Below are 21,003 nucleotides of genomic sequence, written 5' to 3'. Positions count from 1 at the left end.
TGGCTGTGATGATTGGCTGGTTCAGGATCTTCTCAGCTGTCGGTCTCTTCATGGGATCCTGAAAATGAGACAAAGTGAGAGAGTGAGGGGGGGCAGGGAGTGGGGTACAGCGCGGGGGGGGCGGGGAGTGGGGTACAGCGAGGGGGGCGGGGAGTGGGGTACAGCGAGGGGGGGCGGGGAGTGGGGGTACAGCGAGGGGGGGCGGGGAGTGGGGTACAGCAAGGGGGGGCGGGGAGTGGGGTACAGCGAGGGGGGGCGGGGAGTGGGGTACAGCGAGGGGGGGCGGGGAGTGGGGTACAGCGAGGGGGGGCGGGGAGTGGGGTACAGCGAGGGGGGGCGGGGAGTGGGGTACAGCGAGGGGGGGGCGGGGAGTGGGGTACAGCGAGGGGGGGCAGGGAGTGGGGTACAGCGCGGGGGGGCGGGGAGTGGGGTACAGCGAGGGGGGGGCGGGGAGTGGGGCACAGCGAGGGGGCGGGGAGTGGGGTACAGCGAGGGGGGGCGGGGAGTGGGGTACAGCGAGGGGGCGGGGAGTGGGGTACAGCGAGGGGGGCGGGGAGTGGGGTACAGCGAGGGGGGGGCGGGGAGTGGGTACAGCGAGGGGGGGCGGGGAGTGGGGTACAGCGAGGGGGGGGCGGGGGAGTGGGGTACAGCGAGGGGGGGCGGGAGTGGGGTACAGCGAGGGGGGGGCAGGGAGTGGGGTACAGCGAGGAGGGGCGGGGAGTGGGGTACAGCGAGGGGGGCGGGAGTGGGGTACAGCGAGGGGGGCGGGGAGTGGGGTACAGCGAGGGGGGGCGGGGAGTGGGGTACAGCGAGGGGGGGGCAGGGAGTGGGGCACAGCGAGGGGGGCGGGGAGTGGGGTACAGCGAGGGGGGGCGGGGAGTGGGGTACAGCGAGGGGGGGCGGGGAGTGGGGTACAGCGAGGGGGGCGGGGAGTGGGGTACAGCGAGGGGGGCGGGAGTGGGGTACAGCGAGGGGGGGCGGGGAGTGGGGTACAGCGAGGGGGGGCGGGGAGTGGGGTACAGCGAGGGGGGGCGGGGAGTGGGGTACAGCGAGGGGGGCGGGGAGTGGGGTACAGCGAGGGGGGCGGGGGAGTGGGGTACAGCGAGGGGGGGCGGGGAGTGGGGTACAGCGAGGGGGGCGGGGAGTGGGGGTACAGCGAGGGGGGGCGGGGAGTGGGGTACAGCGAGGGGGGCGGGGAGTGGGGGTACAGCGAGGGGGGGCGGGGAGTGGGGTACAGCGAGGGGGGCGGGGAGTGGGGTACAGCGAGGGGGGCGGGGAGTGGGGTACAGCGAGGGGGGGCGGGGAGTGGGGTACAGCGAGGGGGGCGGGGAGTGGGGTACAGCGAGGGGGGGCGGGGAGTGGGGTACAGCGAGGGGGGGCGGGGAGTGGGGTACAGCGAGGGGGGCGGGGAGTGGGGTACAGCGAGGGGGGGCGGGGAGTGGGGTAAGCGAGGGGGGGCGGGGAGTGGGGTACAGCGAGGGGGGGCGGGGAGTGGGGTACAGCGAGGGGGGCGGGGAGTGGGGTACAGCGAGGGGGGGCGGGGAGTGGGGTACAGCGAGGGGGGGCGGGGAGTGGGGTACAGCGAGGGGGGGCGGGGAGTGGGGTACAGCGAGGGGGGCGGGGAGTGGGGTACAGCGAGGGGGGGCGGGGAGTGGGGTACAGCGAGGGGGGGCGGGGAGTGGGGTACAGCGAGGGGGGCGGGGAGTGGGGTAGAGCGAGGGGGGGCGGGAGTGGGGTACAGCGAGGGGGGCGGGGAGTGGGGTACAGCGAGGGGGGGCGGGGAGTGGGGTACAGCGAGGGGGGGCGGGGAGTGGGGTACAGCGAGGGGGGCGGGGAGTGGGGTACAGCGAGGGGGGCGGGGAGTGGGGTACAGCGAGGGGGGGCGGGGAGTGGGGGTACAGCGAGGGGGGGCGGGGAGTGGGGTACAGCGAGGGGGGCGGGGAGTGGGGTAGAGCGAGGGGGGGCGGGGAGTGGGGTACAGCGAGGGGGGGCGGGGAGTGGGGTACAGCGAGGGGGGGCGGGGAGTGGGGTACAGCGAGGGGGGGCGGGGAGTGGGGTACAGCGAGGGGGGGGCGGGGAGTGGGGTACAGCGAGGGGGGCGGGGAGTGGGGTACAGCGAGGGGGGGCGGGGAGTGGGGTACAGCGAGGGGGGGCGGGGAGTGGGGTACAGCGAGGGGGGGCGGGGAGTGGGGTACAGCGAGGGGGGGCGGGGAGTGGGGTACAGCGAGGGGGGGCGGGGAGTGGGGTACAGCGAGGGGGGGCGGGGAGTGGGGTACAGCGAGGGGGGGCGGGGAGTGGGGTACAGCGAGGGGGGGCGGGGAGTGGGGTACAGCGAGGGGGGGCGGGGAGTGGGGTACAGCGAGGGGGGGTGGGGAGTGGGGTACAGCGAGGGGGGGCGGGGAGTGGGGTACAGCGAGGGGGGCGGGGAGTGGGGTACAGTGAGGGGGGCGGGGAGTGGGGTACAGCGAGGGGGGGCGGGGAGTGGGGTACAGCGAGGGGGGCGGGGAGTGGGGTACAGTGGGGGGGCGGGGGGTGGGGGGGCAGCCAGCATGGCCAGAGTATAAGCAGACTTGAGGAGGTCAGATATCAGGCTCACCTTGTCCAAGCACTCCAATACTATGGAGCGCATGTCCTCACTGTACACCGTGGCATCAACCTCCATCGTACGGGTGCCCTTCACTATCTTAACACAGAGATTGAGTGGGTTCTGAAACAGATACAAATAAAACCATCAAATCAGTCCGGGGTGGGGGGGAGCGCACGCGCAACGATGGGGGGAGGGGAGCGCAAGGGGGGAGGGGCGAGGGGGCTGCGGAGAGGAGGCCAGGGGGGAGAGGGTGGCGGGGGTGGGGGGGCGGAGTTGGGGGCAGGGAAGGGGGATGGAGAGAAGGAGGCGGGGGAGGGGCAGTGGAGGAAGGACAGGGGAGAGGGGGCGAGTGGAAGGGGTGCAGGGAGGGGAGGCGGGCGAGGGTAGAGGGAGTGATGAGTGGGGTGAAGGGAGAACGGTACAGGGATGAGACAGGATTGGGGAGCGGGTTTTAGCAGAAAGGGAGAAGCCGAGGTAGCTTCGTACCGTTGCATCAAAGGTGCGTGTGAGGGTGAGCAGTTCGAACAGTACACATCCTACTGCCCAGATATCCGATTTAAAGTTATACCTCTCCCCTTGGCACAGTTCAGGTGACATGTAATACGGAGTCCCGACACACTGCAGAAAGAACAGACACATTAACTAGACTGGAGAACAGGGTGGACCAGACAGCGCGGAGAAGGTGACCACACCAACCTCCTCCAGCCACCGATTAGGAAGATCACAGCCAATGTGACTGCAGCCCAGCGCTACATTCACACCAATCCACCCCTTGTTGATGAGGAATCACGCTACCTCTATCTTAAAGACATTCAGTGACCCCGTCTCCACTTCCCTGTGGGGAAGAGAGTTCCAAAGATTCACAACACTCACAGCTAAAAGATTCCTTCCCATCTCCACCTTAATGGAGATAACTCCTTGTTTTTAAACTGTGACTCCTGCTTCTAAGAACATAAGAAATAAGAACATAAGAAATAGGAGCAGGAGTAGGCCATCTAGCCCTTTGAGCCTGCCCCGCCATTCAATAAGATCATGGCTGATCTGTCGCTGCTCAGTTCCACATTCCCGCCCTCTCCCCATAACCCTTAATCCCCTCTCTTATCAAAAACCCATCAACCCGCGTCTTAAAAATATTTAGTGAGGCAGCCTCCACCACTTCAACGGGCAGAGAATTCCAGAGATTCACCACCCTTTGAGTGAAGAAGTTCCTCCTCAACTCCGTTCTAAACCGCCCCCCTTTTATCTTGAGGCTGTGCCCCCTAGTCCTACTGTCTTTTTGAGTGGAAGAGTCTCTCCACCTCTATCCTATCCATCCCATTCATCATCTTATATGTCTCAATGAGATCTCCCCTCATTCTTCTAAACTCTAACAAGTACAAGCCTAGTTTATTCAGCCTCTCCTCGTAGCTCAACCCCCTCAACTCCGGTATCAGCCTAGTAAACCTCCTCTGCACTCCCTCCAAGGCCAAAATATCTTTGCGCAGGTGCGGCGCCCAAAACTGCACACAGTACTCCAGCTGCGGCCTCACCAATACCCTATACAGCTGCAGCAAGACCTCCCTACTTTTATATTCAATCCCCCTCACGATGAAGGCCAGCATCCCATTCGCCTTCCTGACCACCTGCTGCACCTGCAGGCTGGGTTTTTGCGACTCATGCACAAGGAACCCGAGGTCCCTCTGCACCGTCGCCTGCTGCAGTTTTTCGCCCCATAAATAATAGTCCTTCCTACCATTATTCCTACCAAAGTGGACCACCTCACACTTGCCAACATTAAATTCCATTTGCCATTTCCTGGCCCATTCGCCCAGCCTATCTAGATCCTTCTGCAGACTCTCCACACCCTCCGCACAATTTGCCGTTCCCCCTATCTTGGTGTCATCAGCAAATTTCGACACCCTACACTCGGTTCCCTCCTCCAGATCATCTATATAAATGGTAAATAGCTGAGGCCCCAGCACCGACCCCTGGGGCACTCCACTAGTCACCATCCGCCAATCCGAATAGCACCCGTTGACCCCCACTCTCTGCCTCCTATTTGACAACCAATCCTCTATCCACGCTAACACCCTACCCCCAACTCCATGTCCCTCGACCTTCTGCAATAACCTCTTGTGAGGTACTGCCTCCCAAAGATATACAAGGCAAACACACCCGGCCGTCCCATCGTATCGGGCAATAGGACCCTATGCGAGTACACTGAGGGCATCCTGAAACCCATCATACAAAGAACCCCCAGCTTTTGTCGTGACACTATGGACTTCCTACAGAAATGGAGCAGTTGAACCAGGAACACTCCTCGTCACAATGGATATCTCAGCACTCTACACCAACATCCCCCATGACGCTGGCATTGCTGCAACTGCCTCAGTACTCAATGCCAACAACTGCCAATTCCCAGATGCAGTTTTACAATTCATTCACTTCATCCTGGACCACAATGTCTTCACTTCCAACAACCAGTTCTTCATCCAGACAACTGGAACACCCACGGGGACCAAATTCGCACCTCAATATGCCAACATCTTCACACACAGATTCAAACAAAACTTCTTCACCGCACAGGACCTTCAACCGACGCTATACACTAGACACATTAATGACATTTTCTTCCTTTGGACTCATGGAGAATAATCACTGAAACAACTATATGACAACATCAACAAGTTCCATCCCACCATCAGACTCACCATGGACTACTGTCCGGAATCGGTTCACTCTTGGACACACACATCTCCATCAAGGACGGTCACCTCAGCACCTCACTGTACTGCAAGCCCACGGACAACCTCACGATGCTCCACTTCTCCAGCTTCCACCCTGAACACCTTAAAGAAACCATTCCCTACGGAAAAACCCTCCGTATACACAGGATCTGCCCAGATGAGGAGGATCGTGACAGACACCTCCAGATGCTGAAAGATGTCCTCATAAGATCAGGATATGGCGCTCGACTCATAGATCGACAGTTCCGATGTGCCACAGCGAAAAACCGCACCGATCTCCTCAGAAGACAAACACGGGACACAGTGGACAGAGTACCCTTCGTCGTCCAGTACTTCCCTGGAGCGGAGAAGCTACGACATCTTCTCCGGAGTCTTCAACGTATCATTGATGAAGACGAACATCTCACCAGGGCCATCCCCACACCCCCACTTCTTTCCTTCAAACAACCGCACAACCTCAAGCAGACCATTGTTCACAGCAAACTACCCAGCCTTCAAGAGAACAGTGACCACAATACCACACAACCCTGCCACAGCAACCTCTGCAAGACATGCCGGATCATCGACATGGATACCATCATCACACGTGAGAATACCATCCACCAGGTACATGGTAAATACTCTTACAACTTGGCCAACGTTGTCTATCTGATACGCTGCAGGAAAGGATGTCCTGAGGCATGATACATTGGGGAGACCATGCAGACGCTATGACAACGGATGAATGAACATCGCTCGACAGTCACCAGGCAGGAGTGTTCCCTTCCTGTTGGTGAACACTTCAGCGGTCACAGGCATTCGGCCTCTGACCTTTGGGTAAGCATTCTCCAAGGCGGCCTTCACGACACACGACAGCGCAGAGTCGCTGAACAGAGACTGATAGCCAAGTTCCGCACACATGAGGACGGCCTCAACAGGGATCTTGGGTTCATATCACACTATCTGTAACCCCTGTGACTTGCCTGAACTTGCAAAATCTCACTAACTGTCCTCTTTAACCTGTGCTTAACCCTCTCTCCACTCACATTGTCTGTACCTTTAAGACTTGATTACCTGTAAAGACTTGCATTCTAATCAGTATTCTATAAACCGAGTGTGTGCCTTTATATGCTCTGTATGTGATCAGAACTCCCCACTCACCTGACGAAGGGGCAAACCCCAAAAGCTGGTGGCGTTTGCTACTAAATAAACCTGTTGGACTTTAACCTGGTGTTGTGAGACTCCTTACTCTAGTCTCTTCCCCAGGGGAAACATCCTTTCAGCATCTGCCCTGTCCAGTCCCCCGACAATCTTGTATGTTTCAATAAGAACCTCTCAATCTTCTAAACTCCAATACAAACACATGAATTAGGAGCAAAGAGAGGCCACTCGGCCCCTCAAACCTGCTCTGCTGTTCAATAAGATCGCTTGTGTTTCAAATTCCACATTCCCATCCACTCCAATAACCTTTGATTCCCTTGTTTAACAAGAATCTTTTTGACTTGATTTATTATTGTCATACGTATTAACATCGTGCAAAGTATTGTTTCTTGTGCACTATACAGACAAAGCATACTGTTCATAGAGAAGGAAAGGAGAGATTACAGAATGTAGTGTTACAGTTATGATTAAAGTATTGTTAGAGTTTAAAAGTATAAGAATGAAGTTTTAGAAGCAGAGAACAAGAGTGAAAGAGAATTGGAAGGTATGCTAGGCACAGCTTGCATGAAGTCACCTTGCTCTTGCACCATCTTGTTTCCCTTCAATCTATCAAACTCCTTAAAATATTCAGGGCCCCCCCACCTCTACCACCTTCTGAGGCACAGAGTTCCAAGATCACACACCCCTCAGAGAAAATATCTCCCTCATCTCAGTCCGAAAAGGGTGCCCCCTGGTTCTGGGCTGCACCACAAGAGGGAAAGTCCTCTCCGTGCCCACCTTGCCAATATCAGTCAGGGTCTCGTGCTTCAATCCTCACTCTTCACTCTACCAAACTCCAGTGGATACAAGTCCAGCCTGGTCAACCTTTCCTCATTCGACAACCCACTCATTCCAGGTATCAAACAATAAACCTTCTCTGAACCGTATCCAAAACATTTACATCCTTCCTTAAGTAAGATCAAACCTGTACACACAACTCCAGATATAGTCTCATCAACACCCAGTACAACTGCAGCAAAACATCCCGATTTTTATATTCCATTCCCCTTGCAATAAACAACAACATTCCAGCTGCCTTCCCAATCACCTGCTATATCTACAAACAAACATTTAGTGATGGATGCACCATGATGCCCTTATATTCCATCTGACATGTCTAACTGAGCCAATTCCCTCTGCAGGCTCCGTGTGCCTGATTTTACCATTTTCATTCTGTGCTGAATCTGGGCATAATGTTGATCCCACTTGGAAATCTGCTTTCAGGCACCCCCATTCGCACTCAGCCTGAAACAAAAATTGTGAGTCTGAATTGCGCTGAGGGCAGGACTTAGTGCACCCAAAACGATTGAAGCTCTTAACCGCACACACGCAGTTAGAAAAACAATTTGAAAAAGTGCACCTGTGTCAGATTGCTCCCACGGAATGTGGAGAAAGCGGCTCGGGAACAAAAAACAGGAGCATTGGCCTTGACACATATCACTGTCCCCCTAATCCATCCCACCCCCCCCCCGACCTGCTACCCAGACCGATCATGACCCCCTGCCCCCTTCCCCCCCCCCAACACCGATCGCCCGCAGAGTGGCAGCAGACCCCCTGCCTCCCTTCCCCCAGAGATCCATCTGCCCCCTCCACTAGTGATTGACTGGGCCTCCACCACCACCACCGACCGCACCCCCCCCCACCCCACCCATGCCAAGAATGATGTGGCCTCATCCTCCCCCTGCCCCCCCTCCCCCAGAATGATCTGTCCTCACTCCCCTCCCCCCAGAATGATCTGTCCTGCCTCTCTCCCCCCCACCATTACTGATCTGAGTCAGGGAGCCGTTGGAAGCTCTGAACTCGCTCTTCAGCAGCTGGAGTGCCCGGTTCAGACTTGTATTCAGCAGATCCATTCCAGCGTGATTCCGGATTGGTGAACACGGTGGTAAAGGGGGAAATGCTGATAAGGTTGGGCAGGCGGTTCATTAATTCAATTTAAGGAAATGCAAATGTATTTAAATTGTCACTGTGCTTGTTTTGGGTGTGAATCAGATCGTGCCTATTCCCCACTCTCAGTAAAGTGATGGCCTCACACCCACCTTTACCAGGTTTTTGCGCCCGTTTACACAATGGTTAAATGGGACTCCTCGTGTCCCCTTCATAACTTCCCTTCCCATTTTTGGGCTATCAGTGAATTTAGCAGCCATTCCATTGGTCCATTCATCCAAGACACTGATAGAAATTGGACAGCAAGCTCTATAGAAACTCCAAACTCAGAGGAGAGGATCACTACCACAGGAAACATTTCTCCTCACTTCACCCAAACCAGTGGGCATATCCACACAATACCCTATCCAGTCTGAATCTGAGAGAGTCTGGCCCAGCCTGTGTCCGAGAGTCTAGTCCAGCCTGTGTCCGAGAGAGAGTCTAGTCCAGCCTGTGTCCGAGAGAGAGTCTAGCCCAGCCTGTGTCCGAGAGAGAGTCTAGTCCAGCCTGTGTCCGAGAGAGAGTCTAGTCCAGCCAGTGTCCGAGAGAGAGTCTAGTCCACCCTGTGTCCGAGAGAGAGTCTAGTCCACCCTGTGTCTGAGAGGGAGTCTAGTCCAGCCTGTGTCCGAGAGTCTAGCCCAGCCTGTGTCCGAGAGAGAGTCTAGTCCAGCCTGTGTCCGAGAGTCTAGCCCAGCCTGTGTCCGAGAGTCTAGCCCAGCCTGTGTCCGAGAGAGAGTCTAGCCCAGCCTGTGTCCGAGAGAGAGTCTAGTCCAGCCTGTGTCCGAGAGAGAGTCTAGTCCAGCCTGTGTCCGAGAGAGAGTCTAGTCCAGCCTGTGTCCGAGAGAGAGTCTAGTCCAGCCTGTGTCCGAGAGAGAGTCTAGTCCACCCTGTGTCTGAGAGAGTCTAGTCCAGCCTGTGTCCGAGAGTCTAGCCCAGCCTGTGTCCGAGAGAGAGTCTAGTCCAGCCTGTGTCCAAGAGTCTAGCCCAGCCTGTGTCCGAGAGAGAGTCTGGTCCAGCCTGTGTCCGAGAGAGAGTCTGGCCCAGCCTGTGTCCGAGAGAGAGTCTGGCCCAGCCTGTGTCCGAGAGAGAGTCTGGCCCAGCCTGTGTCCGAGAGAGAGTCTGGCCCAGCCTGTGTCCGAGAGAGAGTCTAGTCCAGCCTGTGTCCGAGAGAGAGTCTAGTCCAGCCTGTGTCCGAGAGAGAGTCTAGCCCAGCCTGTGTCCGAGAGAGAGTCTAGCCCAGCCTGTGTCCGAGACAGAGTCTAGCCCAGCCTGTGTCCGAGACAGAGTCTAGCCCAGCCTGTGTCCGAGACAGAGTCTAGCCCAGCCTGTGTCCGAGAGAGAGTCTAGCCCAGCCTGTGTCCGAGAGAGAGTCTAGTCCAGCCTGTGTCCGAGAGAGAGTCTAGCCCAGCCTGTGTCCGAGAGTCTAGTCCAGCCTGTGTCCGAGAGAGAGTCTAGCCCAGCCTGTGTCCGAGAGAGAGTCTAGCCCAGCCTGTGTCCGAGACAGAGTCTAGCCCAGCCTGAGTTCTTTGAGAAAGTGACCAAAGAGGTGGATGGGGGTAAGGCAGTTGACGTGGTATATATGGACTTTAGTAAGGCGTTTGATAAGGTTCACCATGGTAGGCTTCTGCAGAAAATGCAGATGTATGGGATTGGGGGTAATCTAGGTACTTGGATCAGGAATTGGCTAGCAGATAGGAGACAGAGGGTGGTGGTTGATGGTAAATATTCGTCATGGAGTTCGGTTACGAGTGGTGTGCCTCAGGGATCTGTTTTGGGGCCACTGCTGTTTGTAATTTTTATTAATGATCTGGATGAGGGTATAGTTGGGTGGATTAGTAAATTTGCTGATGACACCAAAGTCGGAGGTGTGGTAGATTGTGAGGAAGGGTGTCATAGTTTGCAGGGTGACTTAGACAGGTTGCAGAGCTGGGCCGAGAGGTGGCGGATGGAGTTTAATGCAGAGAAGTGTGAGGTAATTCATTTCGGTAGGAGTAACAGATGTGTTGAGTATAGGGCTAACGGGAGGACTTTGAATAGTGTGGAGGAGCAAAGGGATCTAGTTGTATGTGTACATAGATCCCTGAAAGTTGGGAATCAAGTAGATAAGGTTGTTAAGAAGGCATACGGTGTCTTGGCGTTTATTGGTAGGGGGATTGAATTTAGGAGTCGCAGCGTCATGTTGCAACTGTACACAACTCTGGTGCGGCCGCACTTGGAGTACTGTGTGCAGTTCTGGTCCCCACATTACAGGAAGGACGTGGAGGCTTTGGAGAGGGTGCAGAGGAGGTTTACCAGGATGTTGCCTGGTATGGAGGGGAGGTCCTATGAGGAGAGACTGAGGGATTTGGGGTTGTTTTCGCTGGAAAGAAGGAGGCTAAGAGGGGATCTTATTGAAACATATAAGATGATTAGAGGTTTAGATAGGGTGGATGGTGATAGCCTTTTTCCTCGGATGGAGAAAGCTAGCACGAGGGGGCATGGCTTTAAATTAAGGGGGGGTAGTTATAGGACGGATGTCAGGGGTTGGTTCTTTACCCAGAGGGTGGTGAGGGACTGGAATGCCCTGCCTGCTGCAGTTGTAAATGCGCCTAGTTTGGGGGCGTTTAAGAGATCTGTGGATAGGTTTATGGACGAAAAGGAATTGGTTTAGATTAGTGGGTCAGTTTTTTTTTAAAAAAAAACTGGTCGGCGCAACATTGTGGGCCGAAGGGCCTGTTCTGCGCTGTAATGTTCTATGTGTCTGGGGGGACAGTCTAGCCCAGCCTGTGTCTGGGGGGACAGTCTAGCCCAGCCTGTGTCTGGGGGGACAGTCTAGCCCAGCCTGTGTCTGGGGGGACAGTCTAGCCCAGCCTGTGTCTGGGGGGACAGTCTAGCCCAGCCTGTGTCTGGGGGGACAGTCTAGCCCAGCCTGTGTCTGGGGGGACAGTCTAGCCCAGCCTGTGTCTGGGGGGACAGTCTAGCCCAGCCTGTGTCTGGGGGGACAGTCTAGCCCAGCCTGTGTCTGGGGGGACAGTCTAGCCCAGCCTGTGTCTGGGGGGACAGTCTAGCCCAGCCTGTGTCTGGGGGGACAGTCTAGCCCAGCCTGTGTCTGGGGATGTATCTGGCCTGCAGTAGGGGAGTATGTGACCAAGGAGGAGCCACTTTGAGGGAAGGTACCTGGAAGGAGTTGAAGCTGCACTGGGTGGATATCCCCGAAAACCCTGCGCCTGACAGTCACTTAGCTTTTGATGCCAGAGGCAGACTCTAGGACAGAGAGCAGATTAACAGTAAGCGGCTCTGTGAACACACTTCCCGGTCAGTAAAATCTGGCAGTGTGCATATTACACTAACCATGTGCTCTCTGAGCTCCTGGCCATCTGATGTGGTGACAGGCAGCATTCAGTACTTACAGTTTCTGCCATCGAGTGTGGGGAGTTGAGCCGTTTGGCCAGTCCATAGTCACCCAGCTTAATCAGGTCTGCTTTCGTCAGGAAAATGTTCAGTGTCTTTATATCCCTGCGGAACAATCACCAACAAACATCACACACGCCGCTCGCACACAGTACATCGCACACGCCGCTCGCACACAATACAGAACAAACGCCGCTCGCACACAATACAGAACAAACGCCGCTCGCACACAATACAGAACAAACGCCGCTCGCACACAATACAGAACAAACGCCGCTCATAGACAAATCCAGCGCAGACAAAACCAGCGCGGACAAAACCAGCACAGGCCCTTCTGCCCTCGGTGTTGCACTGACCTTGAAACCAATCTAACGCCCATCTAACCTACACTATTCCAATATCATCCATATGTTTATCCAATGACCATTTGAACGCCCTTAAAGTTGGCGAGTTCACTACTGTTGCAGGCAGGGCATTCCATGCCCTTACTACTCTCTGTATAAAGAACCTCCCTCTGACATCTGTCCTGTATCTATCACCCATTTAAAGCTATGTCCCCTCGTGTTAGCCATCACCATCCGAGGAAAAAGGCTCTCACTGTCCACCCTATCTAATCCTCTGATCATCTTGTATGCCTCAATTAGGTCACCTCTTAACCTTCTTCTCTCCAACGAAAACAACCTCAAGTCCCTCAGCCTTTCCTCATAAAGACCTTCCCACCATACCACGCAACATCCTGGTAAACCTCCTCTGTACCCTTTCCAATGCCTCCACACTTAGTGATGGAAAGGGGTAGGTATATACCGCAGGGCAAGAGTTATAGCTGGGGGAATGAAATTATGATCAGGCGAGATTTAGGATGCGTAGGACGTGGAAGGAAATTGCAGGGGATGGACACAATTGAAATGTAGAGCTTGTTCAAGGAACAGCTACTGCGTGTCCTTGATAAGTTTGTACCTGTCAGGCAGGCAGGAAGTGGTCAAGCGAGGGAACCATGGTTTAGTAAAGAAGTTGAATTTCTTGTGAAAAGGAAGAAGGAGATTTATGTCAAGATGAGACGTGAAGTCTCAGGGCATTGGAGAGTTACAAGTTAGCTAGGAAGGACCTAAAGAGAGAGCTAAGAAGAGCCAGTAGGGGACATGAGTTGTCTTTGGCAGGTAGGATCAAGAAAAACCCTAAAGCTTTCTGTAGGTATGTCAGGAATAAAAGAGTGTCTAGTGTAAGATTAGGGCCAGTCAAGGACAGTAGTGGGAAGTTGTGCATGGAGTGCGAAGAGATAGGAGAGGTGTTAAATGAATACCTTTCGTCAGTATTCACACAGGAAAAAGGCAATGTTGTCGAGGAGAATACTGAGATACAGGCTATTAGACTAGATGGGATTGAGGTTCATAAGGAGGAGGTGTTAGCAATTCTGGAAAGTGTGAAAATAGATAAGTCCCCTGGGCCAGATGGGATCTATCATAGGATTCTCTGTGCCAAGAATACCCACACCTAGAATACCAACGCAGAGACCCAATCTATACACACTGCACAGCTACTTGTGGGTCCCCGGTCCCGTATCACTCCCTCCCCCACCACGTCACTCCCCTCCGCGTCCCTCACCCCCCCATGTCCCTCTCCCCCCCCACGTCCCTCACCCCCCCATGTCCCTCTCCGCCCCGTGTCCCTCTCCCCCCCCGCCACGTCCCTCTCTCCCCCGTGTCTCTCTCCCCCCTCTCAGCTTCCCCCCCGCCACGTCCCTCTCTCCCCCGCGCCCATCTCCTCCCATGTCCCTCTTTCCCGGGTCCACCTCCCCGGTCCCTCCCAATGTACAGACTCTGCTCTCTCTTTCCTGCCCCCAGTGTACAGAGCCTGCTGCTGCCCCTGTCAGTGTACAGACCCTCTCTCCAGCCAATTGTGGCACTAACATACTGACCGGTGAAGAATTCCATAGTTATGAATATGAGCCACTGCTGACACAATCTGGTACAGGTACCACACGACAGTCTAAACACAAGAGAACAGAGAGGGAATGTCACTTCCACAACCCCGGTGAAGAACAGAAAATAACAAAAAGATTTACATTTTTACATTCATTTGTGGGACACGGGCATCGCTGACTGGGCCAGTATTTATTGCCCATCCCTAGTTGCCCGAGGGCAGCCGAGAGTCAACCACATTGCTGTGGCTCTGGAGTCTGTAGACCTGACCAGGTAGGGACGCAGATTTCCTTCCCTAAAAGGATATCAGTGAATCAGATGGGTTTTTCCGACAATTAACAATGGTTTCATGGTCATCAGTAGATTCTTAATTCCAGACTTTTTTTTAAATCAAATTTAAATTCCACCATCTGTCGTGGCGGGATTTGAACCCGGGTCCCCAGAACATCAGCTGAGTTTCTGGATTGATAATCTAGTGATAATACCACTAGGCCATCACCTCCCTGGGAAGAAGTATAGGGAATGGCAGGTTAGGGTGCGCTTGTATGACTGTCATGCCCAGTACAGGAATATCACATTCCTAACTTTACACATGCACGGAGCTCGGGGGAAAGCTGTGGAGCTGAACAGTATTTTGACCTGAAATCCATTGGTCTGTGTCTCCCTCTGCGCAAAATTAACCAGCAATGCTGATTGGGTGAGCCCTTCTGAGAGTATTTTGATAGGTAACCAGAATAGTTCGAAAGCCAATGAATATCTCTTTCTGAGACAGTCAGCGAATAGCAAGAGAAATAAGCTCCAGGAATTGGGAAGACCTGGTTATTGAAAAGGGCTCAGGGAAGACCGGAGTGTCATGTGAATGTGTAAGAAAGAGTGTGTGAGTGCATATGTGAGTGTTTGCGTGTGTCTGCAAGAGTTTGCACAGATGAGTGTGCATGTATAAAAGTGTGTATGTGTCTACATATGTATGTGACGTGTGTCTGTAAGTTGTGTGTGTGTATAAAGATGCATGTGTATGTGTAAAGGTGTGTATGTCAGTGTGTATCTGTGTAAGAATTGTGATGATACTGTGCCTTTAAGAAATGTATTTTAGTCATGTTTCTTGTGCAGGCTCTTGTTCACTCAGAGCCATTCTGTCTGGATCCAGCAGCTCTATATTGTTCCTGCAGCAGCATAATTGATCTTAACTACTCCAATGTTTATTTAATCTGGGCCGATACAGGGCTCTGTTATTTTGTGTTTTCCCCGGGTTATTTCAGGGTGGGGCTTGATTAGGTTGATTGATAGGTAAGGTCATATGACTGGATGGGGCTAGGCCTTCACAGAGTCTGCTTTTTGGGATCTTTAGAGATTGCTTTCTATCTCACACTCTGAAGTCTTTTACTAAGATTAGTGTACAGTGTGCGCTATACAAAGAAAGCATACTGTTTGTAGAGAAGGAAATGAGAGAGTGCAGAATGTAGTGTTACAGTATAGCTAGGTGTAAAGAATGGTCAGCTTAACATAAGGTAGGTATACTCTGATGGAAGCAAGAAAGAAGCTGTTCTTCAGTTGGTTGGTACGTGACCTCAGACTTTTTATCTTTTTCCTGACGGAAGAAGGTGGAAGGGAGGGTGTCCGGGATCCTTAATTATGCTGGCTGCTTCTTCTGAGGCAGCGGGAAGTGTGGACAGAGTCAGTGGATGCAGTGGAAGACTGGAATCTGCTGAGAAATAAATCTCTTTCTTTGAGATTCTAGTGTTGGGGGATAGAGCTCTCTCTCGAAGTTGGTGTGTGAGAATTAGGAGACAGCTGTCTTGTCTGGATCACTCTCCAGAGGTGTCAAAAGGCCAGACACTGAGTAATCGCACAGGTACAGCTTGTTTTTGGTGTTAACTGGTCCTAAAGAAGGGATTCATGTCAGTGAGGGATACTGTTAAACTGGAACAACGGAGATAGCACGCTGATAAGAATTATACTTTGTCACGTTTAAGTATTTTAATTGATAAAATGTATGCTAATTCTTTTTGTTATATGGTGTGTGTTTCTCTCTCTGTTTTCTCACTGTCTGCATTCCACACTGTGTCCGTGCTTACCTCCTCCAGAAACAGTTTTCCACTCTGCTGCAGGATCTTGTCATACAAATTCCCGCCTGAATTTGAAAAAAACAAATGGCGTTTATTTTACACTCTTCGTGAGTGCAGGACATCTCAAAGCAGTTTACGGCCAACTCGAGCACGTTGGAAGTGTTGTTTGTGCTGCTTTCTAGGAAAGAGAGCAGATCGCTGAAGGTGTGAATGAGCAGGAAGATAGCAGCGAGGGCCCAAAACAAAGCAGTTTGTTTCAAAACTTAAAAAACTGATATGATAATGTTGCTGGAATCAACAAACACGGCATTGAGTGCAACGACATGCTGTACAAAGCTGATGATCTAAAAGAGACCGTGGGAAGGTTGTCTAGAAACTTTACAATAGAATGTTCTGCATCAAACAAGCTCTGGACTTGAGTCTGAAACATGGAATCCCTGTAAAGGAATGTGAGCAGGATGTACACAGCCAGGCTTTAAAGATGTTAGTTATAAACAGGAGGAGGAAGATTGGAAGAAGTGATTTAATGATTTCATTTGACTTTGTACTTAACACTGCTAATATCATGCTGTACAAATGTAAAACTCATTTCTTCGTTACTGGCTATTGGCAGCAATCAGGATAAAAATGGCACTGTATCCCTGTATCCCTCCAAACAAAGAATTTAGAAGTCATTTTCTAATTATGTGTGTCATGGACGCTTTCCCTTCTTAGCAGTTTATGGATGATACTAAGATTGGCGGAGTTGCGGATAGTGATGAAGATTGTCGGAGAACACAGCAGGATAGAGATAGGCTGGAAAATCGGGCAGAGAAATGGCAGATGGAATTTAATCCAAGGTGATGCATTTTGGTAGATCCAATACAGGTGGGGGCCATAAAATATATGGCAGAACCATCAGGAACATAGACACACAGGGAGATCTGGGAGTACAGGTCCACAGGTCCTTAAAAGTGGCAGCACAGGTGGAGAAGGTGGTGAAGAAAGTATATGGCATGTTTGCCTTCATTGGACGGGGTATTGAGTACAAAAGTCGGCAAATTATGTTCGTTATATAAAATGTTGGTTAGGCCGCATTTGGAATTCTGTGTCCAATTCTGGTCATCACACGATAGAAGAATGTGGACGCTTTGGAGAGAGTAAAGAAAAGGTTTACCAGGATGTTGTCTGGTACGGAGGGTATTAGCTATGAGGAAAGATTGGGTAAACTGGGATTGTTCTCCCTGGAAAGATGGAGGCTGAGGGGCAACCTGACAGAAGTTTATAAAGTTATGAGGGGTGTGGATAGGGAGAACAGTTGGAAGCTTTTTCCCAGGGCAGAATTGACAATTACAAGGGGCACAAGTTCAAGGTAAGGAGGGAAAGGTTCGGTGGAGATGTGCAAGGAAAGTTTTTTACACAGGGTGGTGGGGGCACTGCCAAGTGAGGTGGTTGAGGCAGTTACGTTAGTGACATTTAAGACTTATCTGGATAGGCACATGAACAGGTGGGGAATAGAGGGATACAAACGGTTGGTCTAGATAGACAACATGATCAGTGCAGGTTTGGAGGGTTGAAGGGCCTGTTCTTGTACTGGACTGTTCTTTGTTCTTATGAAACTGTGTGGATTTAAAAACAAAACAATCTCTTCCTCTGATAATTGAAGATCAGAAATAACCTCACTTCAGTTTAGAATAGTGTCACTGATTCTTTACATTAGACCTTCCATTCGAATATCCCACCAGAAAAAAGCAGAATTCCCAACTGCCACTTAATGCTGAGTGCACATCCCCACAGTGATTGCCCCTCAACCCTTTTACCCCCTCCTACATTCCACTCCCAACCCTCCCCCCTCCAGGCCAGCACACTCACCATTGCAGTATTCCACTTCAATCAGCAGCTTGTGTTCATCCAGGAAATGGTTGTAATAGGCGATGATATTGTGGTGTTGAAGAACTGATAAGATGAGGATCTCATTCTGTGTGTCTCGTTGCTCTTTCTCTGACAGTCGAGCCAAATCAATCTCTTTCCACACAACCAGAGAGTTGTCCTGTAATAAAACGGGCAGAAATTTCTGTTAAACTGGGGCCCTGAGCATGACCAGGCATCCTTAGCAGCAGTTCCTATGAGAGAGAGAGAGAACAGCTTTCAGCATCGCACTTAGTGCAGTCCTCACTCACTGTCTCTGCACGCTTCTAATCCAGTTTGCACTCTGTGCACGCTGGATGACAACATGAGTCTGTGATGGAAAATCACAACTTTCACACACTCAAATTATTAAAAACAGAGGACACATTTCTTTGAGTGTTCATTATGAAGAAAATATACACTCAAACTGCAACTGTACAAATGCCTTTCTGAAAAGAAAACAGGTTTACTAGACAGAATTCAGCCGTTACAAATCCACGCTGACATTCTCTGATTATCTCATTGTTAAATAAGCACTCAGTCACCTTGTCATCCGCACTAATTCTTATCAGCTCTCCACATAGACCTCAGTTTGATAGAAACATAGAATCCCTACAGTGCAGGAGGAGGCCACAGTAACTTCATTGCAGTGTTAATCTAAGCCTCCTTGTGACTAATAAATAAACTTTAAACTTTTAATTTTTTTAGTATTGGTGCCTCAAAGCGTTAGGGATCCTGTTTCAATTCCAGCCGGTCTGTATGGAATCTGTCTGCATGGGTTTCCTCCGGATGCTCCAGTTTCCCAGCTTACATTAACACTGCAATGAAGTTACAGTGAAATTCCCCTAGTTGCCACACTCCAGCACCTGTTTGGGTCAATGAACCCTGACCCGCACAGGGTTTGGACTGTGGGAGCAACTGGAGGAAACCCAAGCAGACACGAGGAGAATGTGCAGTCTCCACACAGACAGTGACCCAAGCCGGGAATCGAACCCGGGTCCCTGGCGCTGTGAAGCAGCAGAGCTAACCACTGTGCCACCTTTATAGTTAGTGTGGTTATGGTAGTTAGTGTGGTTATGGTAGTTAGTGTGGTTACCTCAGTCCGCCGGTACAGTGTGGCCTCCCCGAAGGCGCCTCTGCCCAGGATTTTCACCGGGATGTAGTGAACCTCTGTCCCGGCCTCAGACAGCACCGAGTCCCCAGCCTCACAGCCCGGCCTGCCCCACTCACTGCCGCCCAACTCGGAGCTCAGCGACTCCAAGTGCCGCTCGAACGGCTTCAACTCCATGGCAGCGGCGGCACAACCGTCACTGCGGCTGGACCCGGCTCAGCCTGAGAGCCGAGGCCTCAAAACAGCCCCGCCTGGCGGCGGGAGGACTGCCTGACAGTCTGTATGTCACCCCTTGACGGTGGGAGGAGTACCTGACAGTCAGTGTGTCTCCCCCTGATGGCGGGAGGAGTGCTGTGACAATCTGTGTGTCTCCCCCTGGCGGCGGGAGGACTGCCTGACAGTCTGTGTGTCTCCGCCTGGCGGTGGGAGGAGTGCTGTGATAATCTGTGTGTCTCCCCCTGCCGGCGGGAGGAGTGCAGTGACAGTCTGTGTGTCTCCCCCTGCCGGTGGGAGGAGTGCAATGACAGTCTGTGTGTCTCCCCCTGCCGGTGGGAGGAGTGCAGTGACAGTCTGTGTGTCTCCCCCTGCCGGTGGGAGGAGTGCAGTGACAGTCTGTGTGTCTCCCCCTGACGGCGGGAGGAGTGCTGTGACAATGTGTGTCTCCCCCTGGCGGCGGGAGGACTGCCTGACAGTCTGTGTGTCTCCGCCTGGCGGTGGGAGGAGTGCTGTGATAATCTGTGTGTCTCCCCCTGCCGGCGGGAGGAGTGCAGTGACAGTCTGTGTGTCTCCCCCTGCCGGTGGGAGGAGTGCAGTGACAGTCTGTGTGTCTCCCCCTGCCGGTGGGAGGAGTGCAATGACAGTCTGTGTGTCTTCCCCTGCCGGTGGGAGGAGTGCAGTGACAGTCTGTGTGTCTCCCCCTGCCGGCGGGAGGAGTGCAATGACAGTCTGTGTGTCTTCCCCTGCCGGTGGGAGGAGTGCAGTGACAGTCTGTGTGTCTCCCCCTGCCGGTGGGAGGAGTGCAGTGACAGTCTGTGTGTCTCCCCCTGCCGGTGGGAGGAGTGCAGTGACAGTCTGTGTGTCTCCCCCTGCCGGTGGGAGGAGTGCAGTGACAGTCTGTGTGTCTCCCCCTGCCGGTGGGAGGAGTGCAATGACAGTCTGTGTGTCTCCCCCTGCCGGTGGGAGGAGTGCAGTGACAGTCTGTGTGTCTCCCCCTGCCGGTGGGAGGAGTGCAGTGACAGTCTGTGTGTCTCCCCCTGCCGGTGGGAGGAGTGCAGTGACAGTCTGTGTGTCTCCCCCTGCCGGTGGGAGGAGTGCAGTGACAGTCTGTGTGTCTCCCCTAGTGACAGGAAGAGGGCGGTGAAATCAGTGATACCCATTCCAATCCCAGTTGTTGTTGTAACTGCACAGGGTGATCCCAGAATGGAACCCTGGCACAAGGACCATGACGGTTTCAGGATTGCTGATCAGATTTAACAATAAAAACAATTATTAAGCATGAAGACTGGATTGTGAAACAATTCCTCTCTGCTCCTCTGGTGGCCTTTCTAACACAAATTCTGCATGGAGGTCAGTCACCAGTGGAGTGCCCCAGGGATCTGTTCTGGGACCCTTGCTGTTTGTCATTTTCATAAATGACCTGGATGAGGAAGTGCAGGGATGGGTTAGTAAGTTTGCCGATGACACGAAGGTCGGTGGTGTTGTGGATGGTCTGGAAGGATGTCAGAAGTTGCAGCAGGACATAAATAGGATGCAGGACTGGGCGGAGGAGTGGCAGATGGACTTCAACGCAGATAAATGTGTAGTGGTCCATTTTGGCAGAACCAACGGGATGAACGAGTACACTATCAAGGGCAGGAGTCTTAGCAGTGTTGAAGAGCAGAAGGATCTTGGGGTCCGGGTCCACAGGACTCTTAAATCGGCCTCGCAGGTGGAGGATGTGGTCAAGAAGGTGTATGGTGTACTGGCCTTCATTAATCGAGGGATTGAGTTTAGGAGTCGGGAGGTAATGCTGCAACTTTATAAGACCCTTGTCAGACCCCACTTGGAGTACTGTGCGCAGTTCTGGTCGCCTCACTACAGGAAGGATGTGGAAGCTATTGAGAGGGTGCAGAGGAGATTTACAAGGATGTTGCCTGGACTGGGAGGCATGCCTTATGAAGATAGGTTGAGGGAACTGGGACTCTTCTCCCTGGAGAGACGAAGGTTGAGAGGC

At 53.1% G+C, this 21,003-nt stretch overlaps 1 protein-coding gene across 1 annotated transcript in view; it reads right to left on the bottom strand.

Moving 5' to 3' along the window:
* LOC145352334 (serine/threonine-protein kinase Nek9-like) overlaps nt 1-19,016 on the bottom strand; it is a 22,834-nt gene extending 3,818 nt beyond the window's left edge. The window contains exons 1-8 of the mRNA XM_080202089.1: nt 18,777-19,016; nt 17,645-17,822; nt 15,803-15,858; nt 13,724-13,794; nt 11,808-11,913; nt 3,074-3,205; nt 2,597-2,707; nt 5-58 (exon numbers count right to left, since the gene is read on the bottom strand). Coding sequence (XP_080058215.1) covers nt 5-58; nt 2,597-2,707; nt 3,074-3,205; nt 11,808-11,913; nt 13,724-13,794; nt 15,803-15,858; nt 17,645-17,822; nt 18,777-18,968 — 900 coding nt within the window. The 5' untranslated portion in view covers nt 18,969-19,016. The remainder of the gene's footprint in view (nt 1-4; nt 59-2,596; nt 2,708-3,073; nt 3,206-11,807; nt 11,914-13,723; nt 13,795-15,802; nt 15,859-17,644; nt 17,823-18,776) is intronic.
* Between the last annotated feature and the right edge of the window lie 1,987 nt (nt 19,017-21,003).

The sequence above is a fragment of the Carcharhinus amblyrhynchos genome, chromosome 14 (assembly GCF_965287045.1).
Source record: "Carcharhinus amblyrhynchos chromosome 14, sCarAmb.v2.hapA, whole genome shotgun sequence".
Taxonomy (NCBI): domain Eukaryota; kingdom Metazoa; phylum Chordata; class Chondrichthyes; order Carcharhiniformes; family Carcharhinidae; genus Carcharhinus; species Carcharhinus amblyrhynchos.
Note: the sequence above shows the minus strand (reverse complement) of the source record. Positions and strands in the feature narration are given on the sequence as shown.